At 38.1% G+C, this 19,601-nt stretch overlaps 1 protein-coding gene across 3 annotated transcripts in view; it reads left to right on the top strand.

Moving 5' to 3' along the window:
• The window catches only part of LOC115213141 (THO complex subunit 7 homolog), a 107,000-nt gene that overhangs the window by 48,368 nt on the left and 39,031 nt on the right, over positions 1–19,601 (top strand). The window contains exons 1-3 of one of the 3 annotated variants that reach the window (XM_036503945.1): positions 8,300–8,333; positions 11,619–11,739; positions 14,129–14,256. In XM_036503945.1, coding sequence (XP_036359838.1) covers positions 8,315–8,333; positions 11,619–11,739; positions 14,129–14,256 — 268 coding nt within the window. In that variant the 5' untranslated portion in view covers positions 8,300–8,314. Of the gene's footprint in view, positions 1–8,299; positions 8,334–10,475; positions 10,564–11,618; positions 11,740–14,128; positions 14,257–19,601 lie in introns of those variants that run through there. The other 2 variants (XM_036503944.1, XM_029782074.2) reach the window with 2 other exon arrangements.

Below are 19,601 nucleotides of genomic sequence, written 5' to 3'. Positions count from 1 at the left end.
CAATGCCATAGCAACCGCCCTCACACCATTTTGCCCAGTTTTGGGCGTCCTCCTTTCTCAAGCCAACTTTCCCAATCGCCTCCTCCACCTGTCCCCTCCACGTTTTTCTCGGTCCATTTACCTCAAACTCCAGCACCCTCTTCAGAACATGCTCCTAATCCCTCTTCAACATATGCCCATACCATTGCACTAAATTTGCCCTTGCCAGCCGTTACACTGATTCCTCCAGCCCCAGCATCACCATCAAGTCCTCAGTCCTCCTCTTATCATACAGCCTCACACCACACATTTCTCTCACTCCCATACAGCTTTGCAGCTCTCACAAAACTCCTACAGACCTTTCCTTTCATCTTCAATGAGAACCTTTTCCCATATAATAACGTTCCACTTTCCCTGAACTTCACCCAGCCAAATAATAGTTTCAAATTTCAGTACAAAGCCAGTAATTTCATGGGAGTGAATAAGTTGACTACATCGACCCTGATGTTCACCTGGTACTTATTTTATTGACCCGTTCACCCGGTACTTATTTTATTGACCCCACAAGGATGAAAGGCAAAGTCGACTTCAGCATAATTTGAACTCAAAACATAAATACAGACGAAATGCCAGTAAGCATTTTGCCCAGCAAGCTAACAATTCTGCCAGTTTGTCACCTTAATCACCCAATTAATAATGACAGGTATTTTATCAAATTCTTCATTATTTCCAAAATTAATTGACATAAAGGTAGTGTATACAGAGATTTGGTAACAAAAGAGTTAAAATGGAAATGAAAGCTGAGATGTGCTTCTGTACATTGTGTGTGTGTGTGTGTGTGTGTGTAGTTAGCCATATTGCCAAAGTAGCAAAATTAAACCCTATTACACTTTATGAGAACCAATTTGAGAGACACAAAGAAAAAGAGACCTACTGCTGAAACTTAAAAGGCATATTTATCTCTTGTTCCGCTTCACTTCACTTTTATTATTTCTTCGCCAACAAGCTGACTGATTAACTAATCGATGATTTGATTAATTGCTCGGTCAATCAGCTAGGTTCATCAGTGTCCGGAAGAGCGTGAGCATCTAATTGATGGGGTCATGAATGACGATGGAAGGACTCTAATGAACCTAGCTGATTGATTAATTGGCTGAACAATTAATTGGTTGATAGGTTAAATGGTTAACTACTTGACTAATAATGAAAATGAAAATGATAATATTAATAATTATGATGATGATGATAGTAGTAGTAACAGAAGTGAAATACAACCAGTGTGTGTGTTTCTTATTGAGAGAATGACCCTCTCAAGATACAACATATCTATCAATATAGTTAGATACACATATACACTGGCACTCTGGTGTTTACAATGATGAGGGCTCCAGCTCATACAATCAACAGAACAGCCTGCTCATGAGATTAACATGCAAGTGGCTGAGCACTCCACAGACACACGTACCCTTAATGTAGTTCTCAGGGAGATTCAACGTGACACACAGGTACCACTCACTTTTGCCAGCTGAGTGGTCTGGAGCAACGTGAAATAAACACTTCACACAAGGACACAATATGCTACCAGGAATCGAACTCGCGACCTTGGGATCATGCACCAAATACACTAACCACTAACCACTTAGTACATTTTTGAGTGTGAATGTGTGTTGGCTTTAATTTCACTTTCATCATTCATTATGTTTGGAATAAACTCCTTTTTAGAAGTCAATTAATCATGATATCCTCATCTTATCTGCTTCAGCATGCTTGGAATTAAAACTTTTCATGTCTAATTATGTACACAAGGAAAATGTCAACGGTAAGACTTGTTGATGGATGGTTTCACTAGAAATTAAGTAGCTGCGAGTAATTATTACTATGAATAATAAGTACAGGCGTGGCAGTGTGGTAGAAAGTTTGCTTCCCATCCACAGTTTTTTAGGTTCAGTCCCACAGCAGTGCACCTTGAAAAAATGTGTTCTACTATAGCCTCTGGCCAACCAGTGCTTTATAAGTGGATTTGGTAGATGGAAACCGAAAGAGCCCATCATGTGTGTGTGTGTGTGTATTGTCTCCTGGCCTTGATATCATGTATTAGTTGTTAACAAGTGTCCCTGTCATGAAAGCAGTGTCCTTCATTTCCAGTATTCCAAAATGTGTCTGGTCATGGGGAAACGGGTGAAGGTTGGTGATAGGAAGGGCATCCGGCTGTAGACAATCTGCCTCAACAAATTTCATCTGACACATGCAAGCATGGGAAAGTGGATGTTAAATGACAATGGTGATTTCTCAGATAAGCACAAGCCATAAGTTTAGGAGTTGGTTGGAATCCTATCCACTTGGTTGCCACTTGCTATATCATTGCTCCAGGAGAATGAAAGGTAAAGTTGACCTTAGTCAAATATAAAGGAACATAATTAATGATTTCTTAGCACAAGGTCATTGATTCATTAGAACAGATATAACTGATTAGAAAAAAACACTAATATACCATCATCATCATCACCATTAACCAAAGCCTTGGGAGTGGATTTGGTAGACAGAAACTGAAAAAAGCCCGTCACATATATGTGTGTCTGTGTTTGTCCCCACCACCATCGCTTGACGACTGTTGTGTTTATGTCCCCATAATCCAGTGGTTCAGCAAAAGAGACTGATAGAATGAGGACTAGGCTTACAAAGAATAAGTCCTGGGGTTGATTTCTTTGACTAAAGGCAGTGCTCCAGCATGGCCACAGTCAAATGACTGCAACAAGTAAAAGAATAAAACAATACAAGAATACATCAAATGTGAAACTTATTAAATAAATTAAATGCGTAAAAACTATTGAACAGATGAATACCTCATCAAAAACTTCATAAAATGGAACACCAAATGCATCGTTCCCAACCATAAGCTAAAACTAGTAAAATACTATGAAACCAAAAACCTGCATATCAGTATAATGCACAATGAACATGTAAATTTGAGAACAGGCTACTAATAACCAACATAACTTATAAATTTGACTGTAAAGCTGTTATATTAGACATACTAAAGCATTGAAGAAGCAGTTGGACAGTTGTTATTCGAGGATGCTTAGAATGGCATTCAATGTCTCCTGGAAGAGTCATACGACAAATGCCAACTTATACCAGGGACTACTAAAAGTAACATTGAAGATACAGCATAGAAGGATGAGGCTAGCTGGATACTGCATCAGACACACCGAGGAAATTTACATTTGACGGATATTTATCCTCATCTTGTTTGTTAACATGTTTCAGCTGATATACTCTCCAGCCTTCATCAGGTATGTTGGAGAAATTTCGCACCTGGGTTCTCATTCCTAAGGTATTTTTTGATGTTATTATTAATTTTATTATTATTCAGGTCACTGTCGTATGCCTTGGGCATCTTTCATAGTGGTTAAGGGCACGGGCTACTAACCCCAAGATTCTAAGTTCAATTCCAAGCAGTAACTGAATAATAATAGTAATAATAATAATAATAATAATAATAATAATAATATCAAAAAATATCTTAGGAATGAGAGAACCCAGGTTTGAAATTTCCCCAAGACACCTGATGAAGGCTGGAGGGTATATCAACCGAAACGTTGTGTTAACAACAAACAAGATGAGGACAAATATCCGTCAAATGTAAATAATTCCTCATCTCCTAAAATTGCTAACAAGCTAGTGCTCTGGCAACCAGTGGAAAGAAGAACCAGGAGAAGAAGACTAACAATATCGACAACTTGCTGGAGAATACTGGTATGAAAGGGGTACAGGAGCTGAGGACATTATGGAAGATCAAAATGAATGGGGAAAACATGTGGAAACAGTCTTGGGGCATCCTATGGGATCACCTAGATGAGATAGTACAACACTCTTATCGGCTCACAATGCATTTAAAAGGAGAAATTGCAATACATTCTACCATGCACCACAAAGTTTGATAGAAAAATATTACAGGATAAAACTTGTGTGCTCTTTAAGTTCCTCACAAAAATAGAAGTTTCATCCTGGAACTGATAGTCATATCACAACACAATAACAAAATAAATATGCAAACAACACATACACACATGAAAAAATTTAACTTATGGCTACTGACACAAAAGCCTAGCAATAAATAAAGTTTAGGTGATGAAACCTACATAAATTTAACCACAACAAAATAAATTAACATAAGACTGCTCATATGGAAGCCAAAGGGCTAAAAAAAACTTACTGTGTGCTAAGAAGCTTGCTTCCCAACCACAAGGTTCCAGGCTCCGGCGCACTGTATGATACCTTGGGCAAGTGTCTTCTTCTGTAGCCTCAAGCCAACAAAAGCCTTGTGAGTAGATATGGTAGACAACTGATGTTGGTGTGTTTATGTCCCCGTAACTTAGCAGTTCAGCAAAAGACACCAATAGAATAAGTATTAGGCTTAAGATATAAAAATCGTAAGAACTAGGGTTGATCCATTCAACTAAAATTCCTTACAGTGGTGCCCCAGCATGGCTGCAATCTAATGAGTGAAACAAGCAAAAGAAGAAGAAAAATTGACCAGTGTATAAGAAATGATGCAGACATCCAATTTATTTCAATTCTTGAAAATGAGAGTGTGATGGTCTGGAAACATTGAATATGGATTCAGGAAGTTTGTTGTTCCAAACTAACTTCAAGAAACTGATACAAAAATATGACAACTGCAACATAGTCATGTCTTCAAATGAAATGTGTGTGTGTCCCTTGTCTTGATATTCTGCAGTAGTCATAAATGAGTGTCACACAAGCAGAGTCTTTCATTTCTCGTAGGCCATAGAAAGATGTCCAGCTATAAGGAAATATTACCTTAGTCCGAAACAAGTGAGGATTAGTGACATGGAGGGTGTGTAGCTGTAAAAGATGTTCCTTAACAAATTCCATCTGACCCATGCAAGCATGGAAAAGAGGATGTAAAATGATGATGATGATGACATGCTGCTTTTAGGATCCATTGACTTGAAAGGGTTAAACACATTGCCTCTAATTATATGTTGTAACTTCTGTCAACTGTCATCGGCTTGAAAGGATTAACTGATTAAGAAGAACACTAATTACATGCATTTCCCTTCGCTGTCGTCACCATCTAATTATTGTAGTAAATGAAGAAATACAAATGATGATATCTAGCATTTATTTCAAGAATATCGTTCTTTTGTTCCTTTATTTTTTTATTCTTTTTTTTTTCTTTTGCTTGTTTCAGTCATCTGACTGCGGCTATGATGGAGCCATGCCTTTAGTCAAACAAGTTGACCCCAGGACTTATTCTTTGTAAGCCTAGTACTTATGCTATCGGTCTCTTTTGCCAAAGTTCTAAGTTACAGAAATGTAAACACAACAACATCAGTTGTCAGGCGATGGTGGGAGGGAACAAACAGACACACAATTACATACACACACACTCATATATATAGTTGGAATTTACAGAAAAGCAAAAGACGAAGACAGGTGTATAAACAACAAACAGGTGTATTAGTTTAATGCTTGGGAAGGTGAGAAAGTCTTTTACATTTCAAGCCTACACTCTTCAACAGAAAGGAACACGAGAAAATAAACAGAGAGAGAATAAAAAAAGCTTTAGCAGCTAGCGATCAATCATGGTGGCTGGCTGGACAGAGGTAGACTGGAGAACTAAGAAGAAGGGGAGATAATAAAGTATTGGCAATCCCAAAATGAAGGCACACGTGTGTGTAAGTGTGGATAGGGGCTGGTGACCTTGACACATGAATGTATGTGTGGATGTGTGCATGACGGTGAGGGTGCTGGGAAGTGGTCAGGGTGGTGTGGTGTAGTGCGGCATGATATGTATATTTATATATATATACAACAGGCTTCTTTCAGTTTCCGTCTACCAAATCCACTCACAAGGCTTCAGTCAACCTGAGGCTACAGTAGAAGACACTTGTTCAAACAGCCATGCAGTGGAACTGAACTCAGAACCATCTGGTTGGGGAGCAAGCTTCTTACCACGCAGCCATTCTTATGTCTCTGGAACATGGAATATATTTTTCAGTATTTTCATGGAACATAAATGAGTTTAAGTAAGAATTACATCATAAACTGTGTAGAAATAAAAGATCAGAGAAACAGTCTTCAGAGTTTAACAATCAACAAATATTAAATCATTATTTACATTTGACGGATATTTGTCCATTTGTCCTCCTCTTTGTTGTTAACACAACGTTTTGGTTGATATACCTTCCAGCTTTCATCAGGTGTCTTGGGGAAATTTCGAACTTGGGTATTGGTGATCCCAAAACGAAGATGCGCATGCATATGTGAGAGTGTGTAAGTGTGTGTGTGTGGATAGGGGCTGGTGACCTTGACATGTGGATGTGTACATGTGGATGTGTACATGTGATGTGTGGATATGTGCATGTGTAAGGAATTTTTCGATGTTATTATTATCATTCAGGTCACTGCTTGGAATCAAACTCGGAATCTTGGGGTCAGTAGCCTGTGCTCTTAACCACTATGCCATATGCCCATGGGCAGTTATGGGGTGAATTTTAGGGTTTATAAATCTAATATTTTCCTATCCTTCCTTAATACCTGATTAAGGCTGAAGGGTATAACAGCTGAAAAGTTGATTTAACAACAAACAAGATGAGGACAAATATCTGTCAAATATAAATAATGTACATAATTCCTCATCTCTTAAATATAGAACTGTAAATATCAAATCATTTGATTCCTTTATTGTTGTGTTTTTCATTGATTGCACATTGTGCCCAAGCTGGAGCACTGCTTTCATGGAATATATATTAAGTTTGCTTACAAACCACATGGTTCTGTCTGACATCTTATGCAGGTGTCCTCTACTATAGTTCCAAGCTGATTTGGTAGATGTGTAAACATGTCCTTGTCTTGACATTGGATGGTAGTTGTAAATGAGTGTCACTGTCATACAAGCAGTGTCATTCATTTTCAGTCTTCTGTGAGATCCTCTCTGGCCATGGGGAAATATTACTTGCTTGGAAACAGGTAACAGTTAGCAACATCAAAAAATCAAATGGAAATTGTAGTTGCGATACCTGTGCCAGTGGCACGTAAAAAGCACCATCCAAACGTAGCTGATGCCAGCGCCAACGCGACTGGCTTCCATGCCAGTGGCACATAAAAATCACCAACCGATCATGGCCATTGCCAGCCTCCCCTGGTACCTGTGTCTGTGGCACGTAGAAAGTACCCACTACACTCACGGAGTAGTTGGCGTTAGGAAGGGCATCCAGCTGTAGAAACACTGCCAGATCAGACTGGATCTGGTGCAGCCTCCTGGCTTCCCAGACCCCAGTCAAATCGTCCAACCCATGCTAGCATGGAAAACGGACGTTAAACGATGATGATGATGTTGATGGTGATGCTCATTTGTGATGTGTAGGTGCAGGCTGTATCATTCCTTTCCAATATTCTGTGGAGATATGTCAGGCCATCAGGAAATATTACCTTATTTGGAAACAAGTGAGAGAGGATGGCAACAAGAAGAGCATCAGGCCATAGAAAATATGTCTGAACAAATTCCATCTGAGCTGTACAGGCAAGGACAAGTGGACATTAAAACAATGGCAAAGACAACGATGGTGATGTGTTTATGTAGATGCGTGTGCAAAATGTAAAAGATCTTCAAAAATCAAATGCGATCCTCAAATACATTTGAAATTCATTCTTCTGTGATAGAATAGAATTCCTGCTTGATTCTAAAATGATGCTTCAGGCTTAAAACTGACATTTCAGGTTGTTTATATATCAATCAAATTCCGCCTCATCAAAGAGGTCGTCTGAATTCCATTACACAAATTGACATTTCCACCATCTTCGTTTGTTCTGCTTCTTTGATCACATTTTGTTTGTTTGGGTTTTTTGTTGGTTTTGTTTGTTTTCATTTTACTGGTTCCCTGTAATTTCAGTGATTTAAAATTTATGATGAGAAAAATAAATGATTTGCATTTTATTTAACAGTTGTTGATAAGTAATGTAAACACTACATACAGCGTAAATGCCTTCACCACCTGCACTAGTGTCACAAAACCCGTGCACTTAACTCTGGAATCTGTTGTTGCATTGTGAAGAGGAAAATTTTCCTGTCTAAATACAAAACACAATCTGTCACAAGTAAGCTTTGCAGATTCAGTACTTTTATTTCCTTCAGTTAGGTGACAGAGCATGTAGAATTAATTATGCAACCTATCTCTAGGAATACAAAACACTTATGGCTGATGTGAATTCAGGACCCATAAGTTGGTAGCCCAATGCTCTATCCACTTCACCATTGTTACCTCAACTATATATGTGCATAGGAGATAAAATATTGATTTTAAAAATGTCAGTCAATCTCAAAGGTTACTATCTACCACTTTTACTATGAGGTAAGGACATTTATATAATATCCTTTAACTGGGGAATTTGTTAAACAATTTATCTTGCTCTGACTAGACATGTTCCAGCTATCCAGGAGGGCAAAACCAACTCCATGGTTGAAGTTACAGTGTCCTGGGAGGACAGACTTAACATTTTCCACCAGCTAAAGAAAACCAAATATCAGGAGTTGGTGGATGAGATACTTGCCAAAAGATGGCACACAGTTTCATTCCCCATGTGAAGTTGGTTGCCATGGCCTTCCAGCTAGATCAATGTACTGTTTCCTTCAGAAGGTTGGTTTGGAACCTAAACAGAAGAGAAAAGCCACCAAGGAGATTGGTGTGGCAAGCTGAAACTAACTTGAAGTGACTGTGGTTGATAAGAGACCAAAGATAGAACTCTTCTGTTGGCAAAGACTAATTCAGTCCTCACTGCCTCACTCAGGCAAAGTGTACAGGCTAATGGGCAAATCACTTGTGACCCTGACATACCAGGTGATGAGATGAAACGGTTTCTGACATTGCGATGGATTCAAAAGTAGAGCTGACACAGTCATACAGTTTGTTGCTAAACCACTAAACAGTATTTTTGTGGCAAATGTTAATTTTCATTATTTTTTCTTTTCTTTATCTTTTTTAATTTGGGTTTCTCTCTTATAGTAATAATCATCATCATTTAACGTCCATTTTCCATGCTGGCATGGGTTGGATGGTTTGACTGAGGTCTGGAGAGCCAGTGGCTGCAACAGGCTCCAGTCTGGTCTGGCAATGTTTCTACAGCTAGATGTCCTTCCAAATGCCAACCACTCCGAGAGTGTAGTGGGTGCTTTTTATGTGCCACCGACACAGGAGCCAGTCAAGTAGGCCTGGCATCAATCATGTTTGGATGGTGCTTTTTACATGACACTGACGCAGGGGTCAGTCAGGGGTAGTGGCATCGGCCACGTTTGGTTGGTGCTTTTTACATGTCACCAGCATGATGATGGTTAAATTAATAATAATGATAATGATAATTTTTTCTAATTTTGGCACAAAGCCAGCAATTTTGAGAGGAGGGGGCAGGTCAATTACATTAACCCTAGTATTTAGCTGGTACTTTGTTATTGATCCCAAAAAGATAAGACAAACTTGACTTCCACGGGATTTGATCTCAGAATGTAAAGATCTGGCAAAAATGTTGCTAAGCACTTCCTCCAAAGCACTAACAACAATTCTACCCACTTGGTGCCTCAATAGTAATAATAATCCTTTCTACTATAGGCTCAAGGCCTGAAACTAGGGAGAAACAAACTGATTACATTGTCCCCCTGTGCGTAACTGGTACATATTTTATCAACCCCAAAAGGATGAAAGGCAGAGATGACTTTGGTGGAATTTGAACTCAGACTGGGAGAAATGCCACTAAGCATTTTGTCTAATGTGCTAAAGATTCTTCCAGCTCATTAATTTAATAATAATTATAATTTAAACCCATTAGCCTTCAGATTACTCTCTCAAATGTAATGCTTATTTAGTCACATTGTTTTGAATGAAGCATATATTATTTTGTAACCTTCGGATTTCAATGATGTGATTGTATATTTTTTAGACTAACAGTGTGGGATAGGTGTGAGAGGCTGGATCTGGCCACTTCAAGCATAAAACAGGAAGAATTTTTGGCTGGATATGGCCAGCTTAAATACTTAAGGGTTAAGCTCAAACCTTCAGGTATCCAGGAGTGATATAACAAGATTATGTATTTCTTAAGAATATAGAGAATAGGATATACAATGAAGTGAAACAGCTACATCCTGGAGTAGAAGCTAGCCCATGGAATCTAGTTAATTGATGTTTACTTCTATTTATAGCAATTGTGTATTGTAATATTGATGTATGATATAATATAACCTATTTTTGTGATATTTGAGTGTGTGATATCGAATATAATGTATTATCCTATATGTAGGATATTATTTATTGCCATGTTATATTGATTTCTCACTTTGATACAGATTCAGAGTATGTAGGTGTAGTAACAGAATCAACCCCAAATGTAACTGACACTTATTTTATTGTCCCAGAAGGATAATCAGAAGGTCACTCTCCCTGACTGGAATCGTAACTCAGAACATAATAAAATGGAACTAGATGCTGCAAATAATGCATTTGTTTTGGCATTCCACTGTTCCTACCATTCTGTTTCCCTATATATTAATTTATGATAAAACTTATGGTATGATATATGGATAATGATAATATACTTTCTAATTATATATATATGTGTGTGTGTGAGTGTGTGTATGTATGTATAATGCATAACTTTATTAATATCTATTGATGTGAAGTATAGAATGCAATATTTTATCCAATGGTAATTGTGTATGCTTTTATATATAAATATATATATATATATGGGAGATATTCATATATATGTTTTTGTTTATTTTGTGATGTAATATCTATACTTCACTTTATATCTTTATATATATATATATACACACACACACACACACATACAAAGAGTGAGAGAGAATATGACGTATTACTTTACAATTTGTCATTTCTAAGTTATGCTATATTATTATTTTATGATACAAATAAAGAGATGGACAGGTCCCACAGTGTCTCGCCACTCATTCGTGAGCCTTGTCATTTGCCGTACACAGCAACAGAAAATGACCAGCTTTCTTCGTTAATGTGTCTCATGTTTAGTTTTATTTCTTTTATTATATTTATCACACCCTCCTCTCTCATATCATGAACAACTAAACAAATCTGGTCTGAATGCATTTTATCTTGCCACCATCTCTAGAAAGTTGTCTCCAACAAGACTAGAAACCTCTGTGTTCTATTCATTTTGGCCACCACCATTTTTATCTGAGGCACAGGCATGACTGTTTGGTTGGGAAGTTTAGCTTCTTGTGCTACTGCGCACCACATTAGGAAAGTATCTTCTACTATGGCCCCAGACTGACCAAAGCTTTGTAAGTGGATTTTGTTGATTGAAACTGAAAGAGGCCTATTGTTTGTGTGTGTCTCTCTTGACATTGCATGGTAGTTGTAAATGAGTGTCACTGTCATACAAGCAGTGTCCTTCATTTTCAGTCTTCCTGGAAAATATGTCTGGCCATAGGGAAATATTATCTTACTTGGAAACAAGTGAGGGTTGGCAACAGGAAGGGCATGCAGCTGTAGAAAATTGGCCTCAATAACATCTGACCTGATGCTAGCATGGAAAAGTGGACATTAAAACAACAATGATAATGATGTGTTAATATCTATTTCCAGATGATATCATTCGACGCAGGCTTTTAATTGATGGAGATGGTGGAAATGATGATAAACGAATCAACAGTTTGCTACGTATGTTGGTACGATGGTGCAACATGCCTGAAAACGATGAAGAGAGGTACGTATCTTAATTCACCTTTTAAACTGACAGCGTTATTTTATGGTGCATCACCACCACCACCACCACCATCTATTGATAACCAGAAGTTGAAATTAAATCATTTATTTTCCTAATCTCAACTTCATCCTTATCTACTGTTTCTCTGTTGATATTTGGGATCATATCCCAAAACTTGGAACTAATATTCATTAATCAGGATGATGCTAAGGGCGATAGTATTGGTAACCACTCAGCAAACCTCGCCTCTGTAACTAATTTGATCAGCCTCCATAGTTCTTGCCTTTGTTTTATTGACTCCACAGTGGACGGATGGGATCTTTCTGATTTTCGTCACTGTTTACAATTGTCTTTAAAAAAAATTTTTAACCCTTTCATTACAAACTTGGCTGAAACCACTTCTGCCTCTGAGTACAAATGTCTTGTTTTCATAAGTTTGGAATCAAAATCTTCCACCAAACTTTAATCACAATTTATATTCCTAACATTAGCTTAAAGATAACTAAACTATCTTACTAAATTCTTTGTTATATTTAAAATTAATTGAATGATGCCCCCTCCTTCTCCCTGATGATGGAAGAGGCAGTGAACATGTTTTCTGATTGGCTGAAAATTCTAAAAATCATCAATTTGCTACAATCTCTTTAACCCTTTCGTTACCATATTTCTGTTGAGATGCTCTGTGTTCCTTTCAATTAATTTCAGATATAATAAAGAATTTAGTAAAATAACTTAGTTATCATGAAGCTAGTGTTAGGAACATAAATTGTGACTACGGTTTGGTGGAAGATTTTAATTCAGAACTTGGAAAAAAAAGACATTTATACTACAGAGCCAGAGGCAGTTTCAGGTGGGTTGGTATAAAAATGGTTAAACAAAATCAAAAGGTTTAGTGGGTGGGGGGTGAAATTTTAAAAAAATTCTTTTTTTTCCATATTCATAATCTCTGACATCTAAAATGTAGGAATCTGAAAAAAATTTTTCCAAAAAAATGCATTTTTCAAGGAGTGGTGCGAAACTGCATTAGCCTGAAAAAAAAGTGTAGCTTTGGGTAGGATAGGCTACAAGAACACGTATGATAAAGTACTGCAGTATTGGTCTTTGGAGTGACTGAGGTTCATGAGAAGAGTTTTTGGGAAGTAAAACCAAAGTGCAGAAGTGAATCCTTAGGAAACATGAAAATCTGTAAGAGAATGTTTCCAGGAAACTCGCTCTTTTTATTACTTATCCCGATTGCACTAAGACCACAGTGAAAATAAATCATCTGCTACATATGGATGACCTCAAACTATACATCAAATATGAAAAAGACCTGGTTTCTTTCGTTCAAACAGTAAGAATATTTAGCAAGGATATTGGTTTGCAGTTTGGATTTGGATGAATAAGTGTGCAGTATTAATTATGAAATCAGTTGGAATAAAGATATAACATAATATTAGATCACTAAAGGAGAATATGTCATACTTAGTGAGTAAGGACTTATCTACAGCTGAAAATACTAAAGGAGTCACTAAAATAGTAAGGGATTTCAAGAACAGGAAAACAAATTACAGGACAAATAGCAAGAAAAATAAAGAATTGTGTGTAACAAACTGAGAATGATGGTTGTGGCAAGAAGATGACAATCTGAAACAAGGAACTGGATTATTATTCCATTTAGAAACAAACCACAACAAATTTGCTAATGATACAGATCGATTAAACACAGTCAGACAACAAATATAAAATGTGTGGAAGAAGGGACAAACGTATTAACCATCTGTTAAGTAAATGCAGTAAGCTAACACAAAAAGAGTATTATCACAAGCATGACTGTCATTAACAGCGCATTGGTATGTTGGCCAAGTCTGTGGATTTGGGGTGATGGAAAAGTTCTATAGAAACAGGCTGGATTCTGTCAAGGTGAATAATAATGATTACAGGATCTTTGCATAGAAACTGAAAGAACAAGCATTTTAAAATGGTTGCCTTTGTATTCTCATATATAGTTGAGTAAATATCAAGGAATATTGGGAAATATCAGTACCTTGTCAGAGGCTGGAGAGACGAAGAGATTATAGAACACAAGGTGTAAAATGTTCTTGTGGTAATTGGTGCCATTGTCACAACAATGAGACTACTATCGAAGGAGCTGAAGGATGTTGGAATTGAGACACATGTTGACAACCTACAGTAAAGTGCAATCCTGTATTCTGCAAGAATTCTAAGAATGATGTTTGAGATCTGAGGAGGCATGTTGTCACCAAACCTCAAAACAACATCTCTGCTCATTAAATAAGTAATATTGTATAGTAATAATGATAATAATTGTTCCTAATTAATAATAATAAAGACAACAGATTTCTTTTAATAATAATAACAATAATATGGTATGATTGTTATTTTGTAGCCACCTGACATATCAACGAATGCTGGCCACACTTGCCCAATGTGAGTACAATATGGAGAAGTCTGTGTTGGTTTATGAAATGAACCTCACAGAACAAAAAAAATATGAACATCTCAATCAAGACATTGGTAAGTAGTGGTTAACTTGTGTTCAACATTTCCTTGTTATTGCTGTTGTTATTATTTTTCAACCCCAGCTAAACAAACCTCTGGTCAAAGAAATCCCCTCTAAGGTCATCATTATCATTATTTAACATCTGCTTTCCATGCTGGCATGGGTTGGACAATTTGACTGAGGACTCGTGAGCCAGAAGGCTGCACCAGGCTCCAATCCAATCTGGCAAAAGTTTCTACAGCTGGATGCCATTCCTAATGCCACCCACTCCAAGAGTGTAGTGGGTACTTTTTACATGCCACCAGCACGAGTGCCAGTCGGGCAGTACTGGCATCGAACACACTTGAATGGTGCTTTTTACATGCCACCAGCACGGGAGCCAGTCAGGCAGCACTAGCAACGATCATCTTGTATTTTCCGTATGTGCTAGGAAATGAGGACTGCATTATCTAATGTACCCTTTTCCAAGAGAAGGGGTGGGCTATGATTTGAGAGGTATGAAGATTGCATAAGGCCACAAACTTGTCTGGTAGGAGATAGATCACAGCTAATTGAATGTATATAAATGCCTGGTACATTTTTCTTACATTTCATTGCTTGATCAGAGACAGAGGTCCACAACCTTTTATAGAGCAGCTGAGGTTAGTGGGAGAGAGATGGTGGGGATGATATCCTCAGACTAGATCATCATCATCATCATCGTTTAACGTCCGTTTTCCGCGCTAGCACGGGTTGGACGGTTTCGACCGGGGTCTGGGGAGCTCGGGACTGCCCCAGGCTCCAGTCTAGTCTGGCAGTGTTTCTACAGCTGGATGCCCTTCCTAACGCCAACCACTCCGCGAGTGTAGTGGGTGTTTTTTACGTGCCACCTGCACAGGTGCCAGAGGGGTCTGGCATCGGCCACGTTCGGATGGTGCTTTTTATGTGGGGTGGGGTGCAGAAATATAGGGGAGCACCAGTGGGGAGGGGTGGTTCAGAGAAATGATGACAGGTTCTAGGCAAGTAGTCTAAATCCTTCTGAAAGAGTGGACTTTACTAAAGGTACCCAGGGACCAAGATTTAGATTAAGGTCTGTCATGAGCCCTAGGACCCATAAGACCCATAAGGTTTCCATAATATATAAGTGACTGAGATTACAACACTCCCTTGAATGGGACATGAGTCGCAGAGCTAACTCCCCAGCTATTGCTGGAACACATTTACAGCTGAGTGGAGTGGAGCAACAGGAAAGTGTTTTGCTCAAGGACACAATGCACTGCTCAGTCCAGAAACTGAAACCACAATCTCATGCTCATGAGTACAGCACCCTAACCACTAGGCCACATACCTTTGTTAGGGGCCAAGCAGTGGTGTTAAACCAAGTAACAGATTAGGTCTATTACCCACATAAGCCATGGCAGAATTTGAACTCAGAACACAAAAAACCAAGAATAAGTACTAAAAGATTTCTTGACCAGTGCTTTAACATTCTTGCCAGTCTGCTGTTACTTATGGACCCCAGAAGGATAAAAAGCAAAGTCAGCCTTGATGGAATTTGAACTCAGAGGGCAAAGAGCTAGTATAATTACTGCTAAGCAATTTATCCACTGCTTCAGCAACCCTGCCAATTCACTGTCTCAGTTTAATATATGCGGGAGTCATGTAGTCATGTGACCTGCTAGAAATAGTTGCTAAATCATTTACCATCAATGAAAAAAGAATACACCAAACAGTGCAGTTGTTGAAAATATGATGGAATGGTCATTGTTTGCTTCTGATCACAAGATTGTTCATTTGAGAAAACCTTGGGTTAGACCATGAGCATTTAAACCTGCCTTATCCAATCTAAATATTCTTGTTGTTTTATGTTCAAACTAACCAGATCCAGACTCTCACACCTACCCTACAATGTCATTTTAAAAATAAATAACCACCTCATTGAAATTTCAAAGCTAAGTGATATAATGCATGATTAATTCAAAGCAATGTGCCTTTATAAGTGTTATATTTGGCAGTAACCTGAATACTAAAGGGTTAAACAGAAATTGTTTTTTTAAATCCACCGAAACATCTGTTAGTTATTCCTGTTAGAATGGTGTCTTGCTTCTAAAACAGCTTGTATTCAGTTGTTTCACTTCAGAGAGATTGTTGATGTAAATCACTTTATAATGTGGACACCATTATATTCTGTGATCTGAAAGTAAATTCACAGGAGAATTGGTAAAGATGACACACACACAAGTAGACAGAGAGAGACAAGACTCTGTTGTTGTTTCATTTAATTCATATTGGCAGAGAAAGACATTTTTAATCTATAGATTATTAGTAACGGCCATTTGAGTACCACATCATATAGTTATCCCTTAGCTTATCCAAAGCATTTTCATAAGTTTGTCCTAAACATTCCTTCTTGTTTTCAAGCTTTTAGTTACTCTGTGTTTCATACATTTTGAATAATATAAAGCTTGCCTTTCATAAGTCCCAAGTTATTCTGGTGGTTGAAAAGAAATGGGAAATGTGTATCATAAATGATGCATGGATGCCAAGAAAATGTGTCCTTTCTTTGCATCACATATGATACACAGGACCCATAAAGGGCTAATTACCACTGCTCACTTGGTACATGGCTACTTCTATCACACACACACATATCTTCATTTAACTTGCATATTCCTTGCTGGCATGAGTTGAATGGTTTGACAGGATCCAATGGGGTCAAGAACTGCAGCATTCTTCAGTGTTTGCTTTGACACGGTTTCAAAGGATGGATGCACCTTCCTAATGCCAACCACTTTACAGCATGTACTGGGTGCTCTTTATGTACCACCAGCACTAGTGGAGTCACCATACAGCTTGCAAGACTATGGGTCCCGAAAGGAATCATTTCCTTGGGAATATACAGAAAATGAGTTGGTAGAAATTCCATGTAATGTACTCAGTGCCTGAACAAGAGATGTAGTGGCACCCCATGCAGGCTGACAGTGAAGGTAGGCTTTGTTTGTGACAGATACATACACACACACACACACACACACACACACACACACACACACACACACACACAGCCAACAGTGACAGTTCAAGGAAAATAGATTTCTTCAAATGCTCAATAGACTCCATAGTAGTTGATAGCTTTTACCAAATTGGTGACCTAATTAGCTTTGTATGTGGGTGTTCCAAGAGCATGGTTACCCAAGTAAAAATGGATGATAAAGTTCAGAGCTATTACTTCTGTTAATGACAAAAGGGTTTCTCTCTCAGAGTCAAGTGCAGATTGTGTAATTCTTCTGTACAAACTGCTACATAATAGTAAGATGTGGGCCTTAAAAGCTGGAAAGCAATGCACAGAACTATGAAGAGTGGTAATAGGTGGTGCTGGAGAAAATTGACCACTCCATGCAAGCATAACAAAATGAACATTAAAATGGTGGTAATGAAGGATGTGTGTGCGTGTGTAAATAAATAAATAACAAACGATGGATCGGTGTCAATTCATTACAGCTGTTTCTAATGAATTTTTTAATTGATCAATGAGCAAATTAGATCATTATAAAACACTGTTTTCTTTAGATGAATTCATGAACTTTACAATTAGTGGCTGTGTGGTAGGTAGCTTGCTAACCAACCACATGGTTCCGGGTTCAGTCCCACTGCGTGGCATCTTGGGCAAATGTCTTCTGCTATAGCCCCGGGCCGACCAATGCCTTGTGAGTGGACTTGGTAGACGGAAACTGAAAGAAGCCTGTCGTATATATGTATATATATATATATATGTGTGTATGTGTTTGTGTGTCTGTGTTTGTCCCCCTAGCATTGCTTGACAACCGATGCTGGTGTGTTTACGTCCCCGTCACTTAGCGGTTCGGCAAAAGAGACCGATAGAATAAGTACTGGGCTTACAAAGAATAAGTCCCGGGGTCGATTTGCTTGACTAAAGGCGGTGTTCCAGCATGGCCGCAGTCAAATGACTGAAACAAGTAAAAGAGTAAAAGAGAGTAAGGATATTTTTTTTTTTTTTTAATCCACACCATGTCCACAATTGATGCTTGCCAATATATAAAATATAAGCAGCTAGGCACAATAAAGGAAAAATTTAATCATCACTAATTGTGACTGAGGGTACTAAATAGCACCGATAAAGTCTGATCAATAAGTAACCAGACTGTTGCCATAGTAACAAAGCTAAAGCACACAGAGTGAAACCACTTGGGGAAAATTGACCTTGAACTCTGCTGTGCAAGTGCACTAAGTTTTAACATTCTAGTGCATTTCTACTGTTTACAGTAATGCTTGGAAGGAAGGTGTGTAGCATGTGATCATTGCCTTAACCATAACAGAGAACGGCAATACCTGCTCAGAGACCTATACAAAGTTGCATAAAGTGTATGGAGAGGAGTGTATGAACCGCACACAAGTGTACAAATGTTTCAGACGTTTCCAAGATGGCCAAAAACAGTCGATAGTGACAAACATTCTGGTAAACCTGCAACCAGCAGAACTGAGGAAAACATCACATGAGGGGAAATCATTGAATCACCATTCATGTGTTATCAGAAGATGTGCAGATTAGTTACGGTTCCATTCAATCCATTATCACTGAAGATTTGGGTATGAGACACTTGTCTGCCAACTTTGTGCTAAAACTGATTTCAGCTGACCAAAAAGGCGCTCAGATTTCAGTTGCCCAAAACCTCCTTGATTGTGTCGAGAACAATAAAAACTTTGCATAGGCCTCTGAGCAGGTATTGTCAAGCTTTTGGCAAACTTTGATGCAGATTCTCTGCTCAGCTTTCTCTGTCATGGTCAATGCAACACTCACAGGCTACGCACCTTCCTTCCAAGCACTGCTGTAAACAGTGGAAATCAGCTAGAATGTTAAAACTTAGTTCACATGCACAGCAGATTTCAAGGTCAATCTGTGCCAAGTGACTTCACTCTGCATGCTTTAGCTTCGTTACTATGGAAACAGTCTGGATACTTGTTGATCAGACCATGTATATTGCAAGAAATAAGAGTTAAAACTCTTCATACTGTATGAAGAACACAGTACATATATACACTGACAGGGGAGATAACCACCCCATGAGCATGGACTAGACTAGTTTTGTCTATCAGTTATAGACTTGTCAGCAGTGCCTACACCATTGCTCGGATGGTTTTTGCTAAACTGATCTGTCAGTATATATATTTGCCATTTAGATTTATAACTGATTTAGCAAAATGCTAATGTGTATTCTACAAATTAATATAAGCAGCTAAGCACAATATAAGACCATAAATATATTTTATATATATATATATATATATATATATATGTATGTATGTATGTATGTATGTATGTATGTATGTGCAGTGCCCCAGCAAGACTGTAGTCTAATTG

The sequence above is a fragment of the Octopus sinensis genome, linkage group LG6, assembly GCF_006345805.1.
Source record: "Octopus sinensis linkage group LG6, ASM634580v1, whole genome shotgun sequence".
Classification (NCBI taxonomy): Eukaryota; Metazoa; Mollusca; class Cephalopoda; order Octopoda; family Octopodidae; genus Octopus; species Octopus sinensis.
This window is presented reverse-complemented; position numbering and strand designations above follow the sequence as displayed.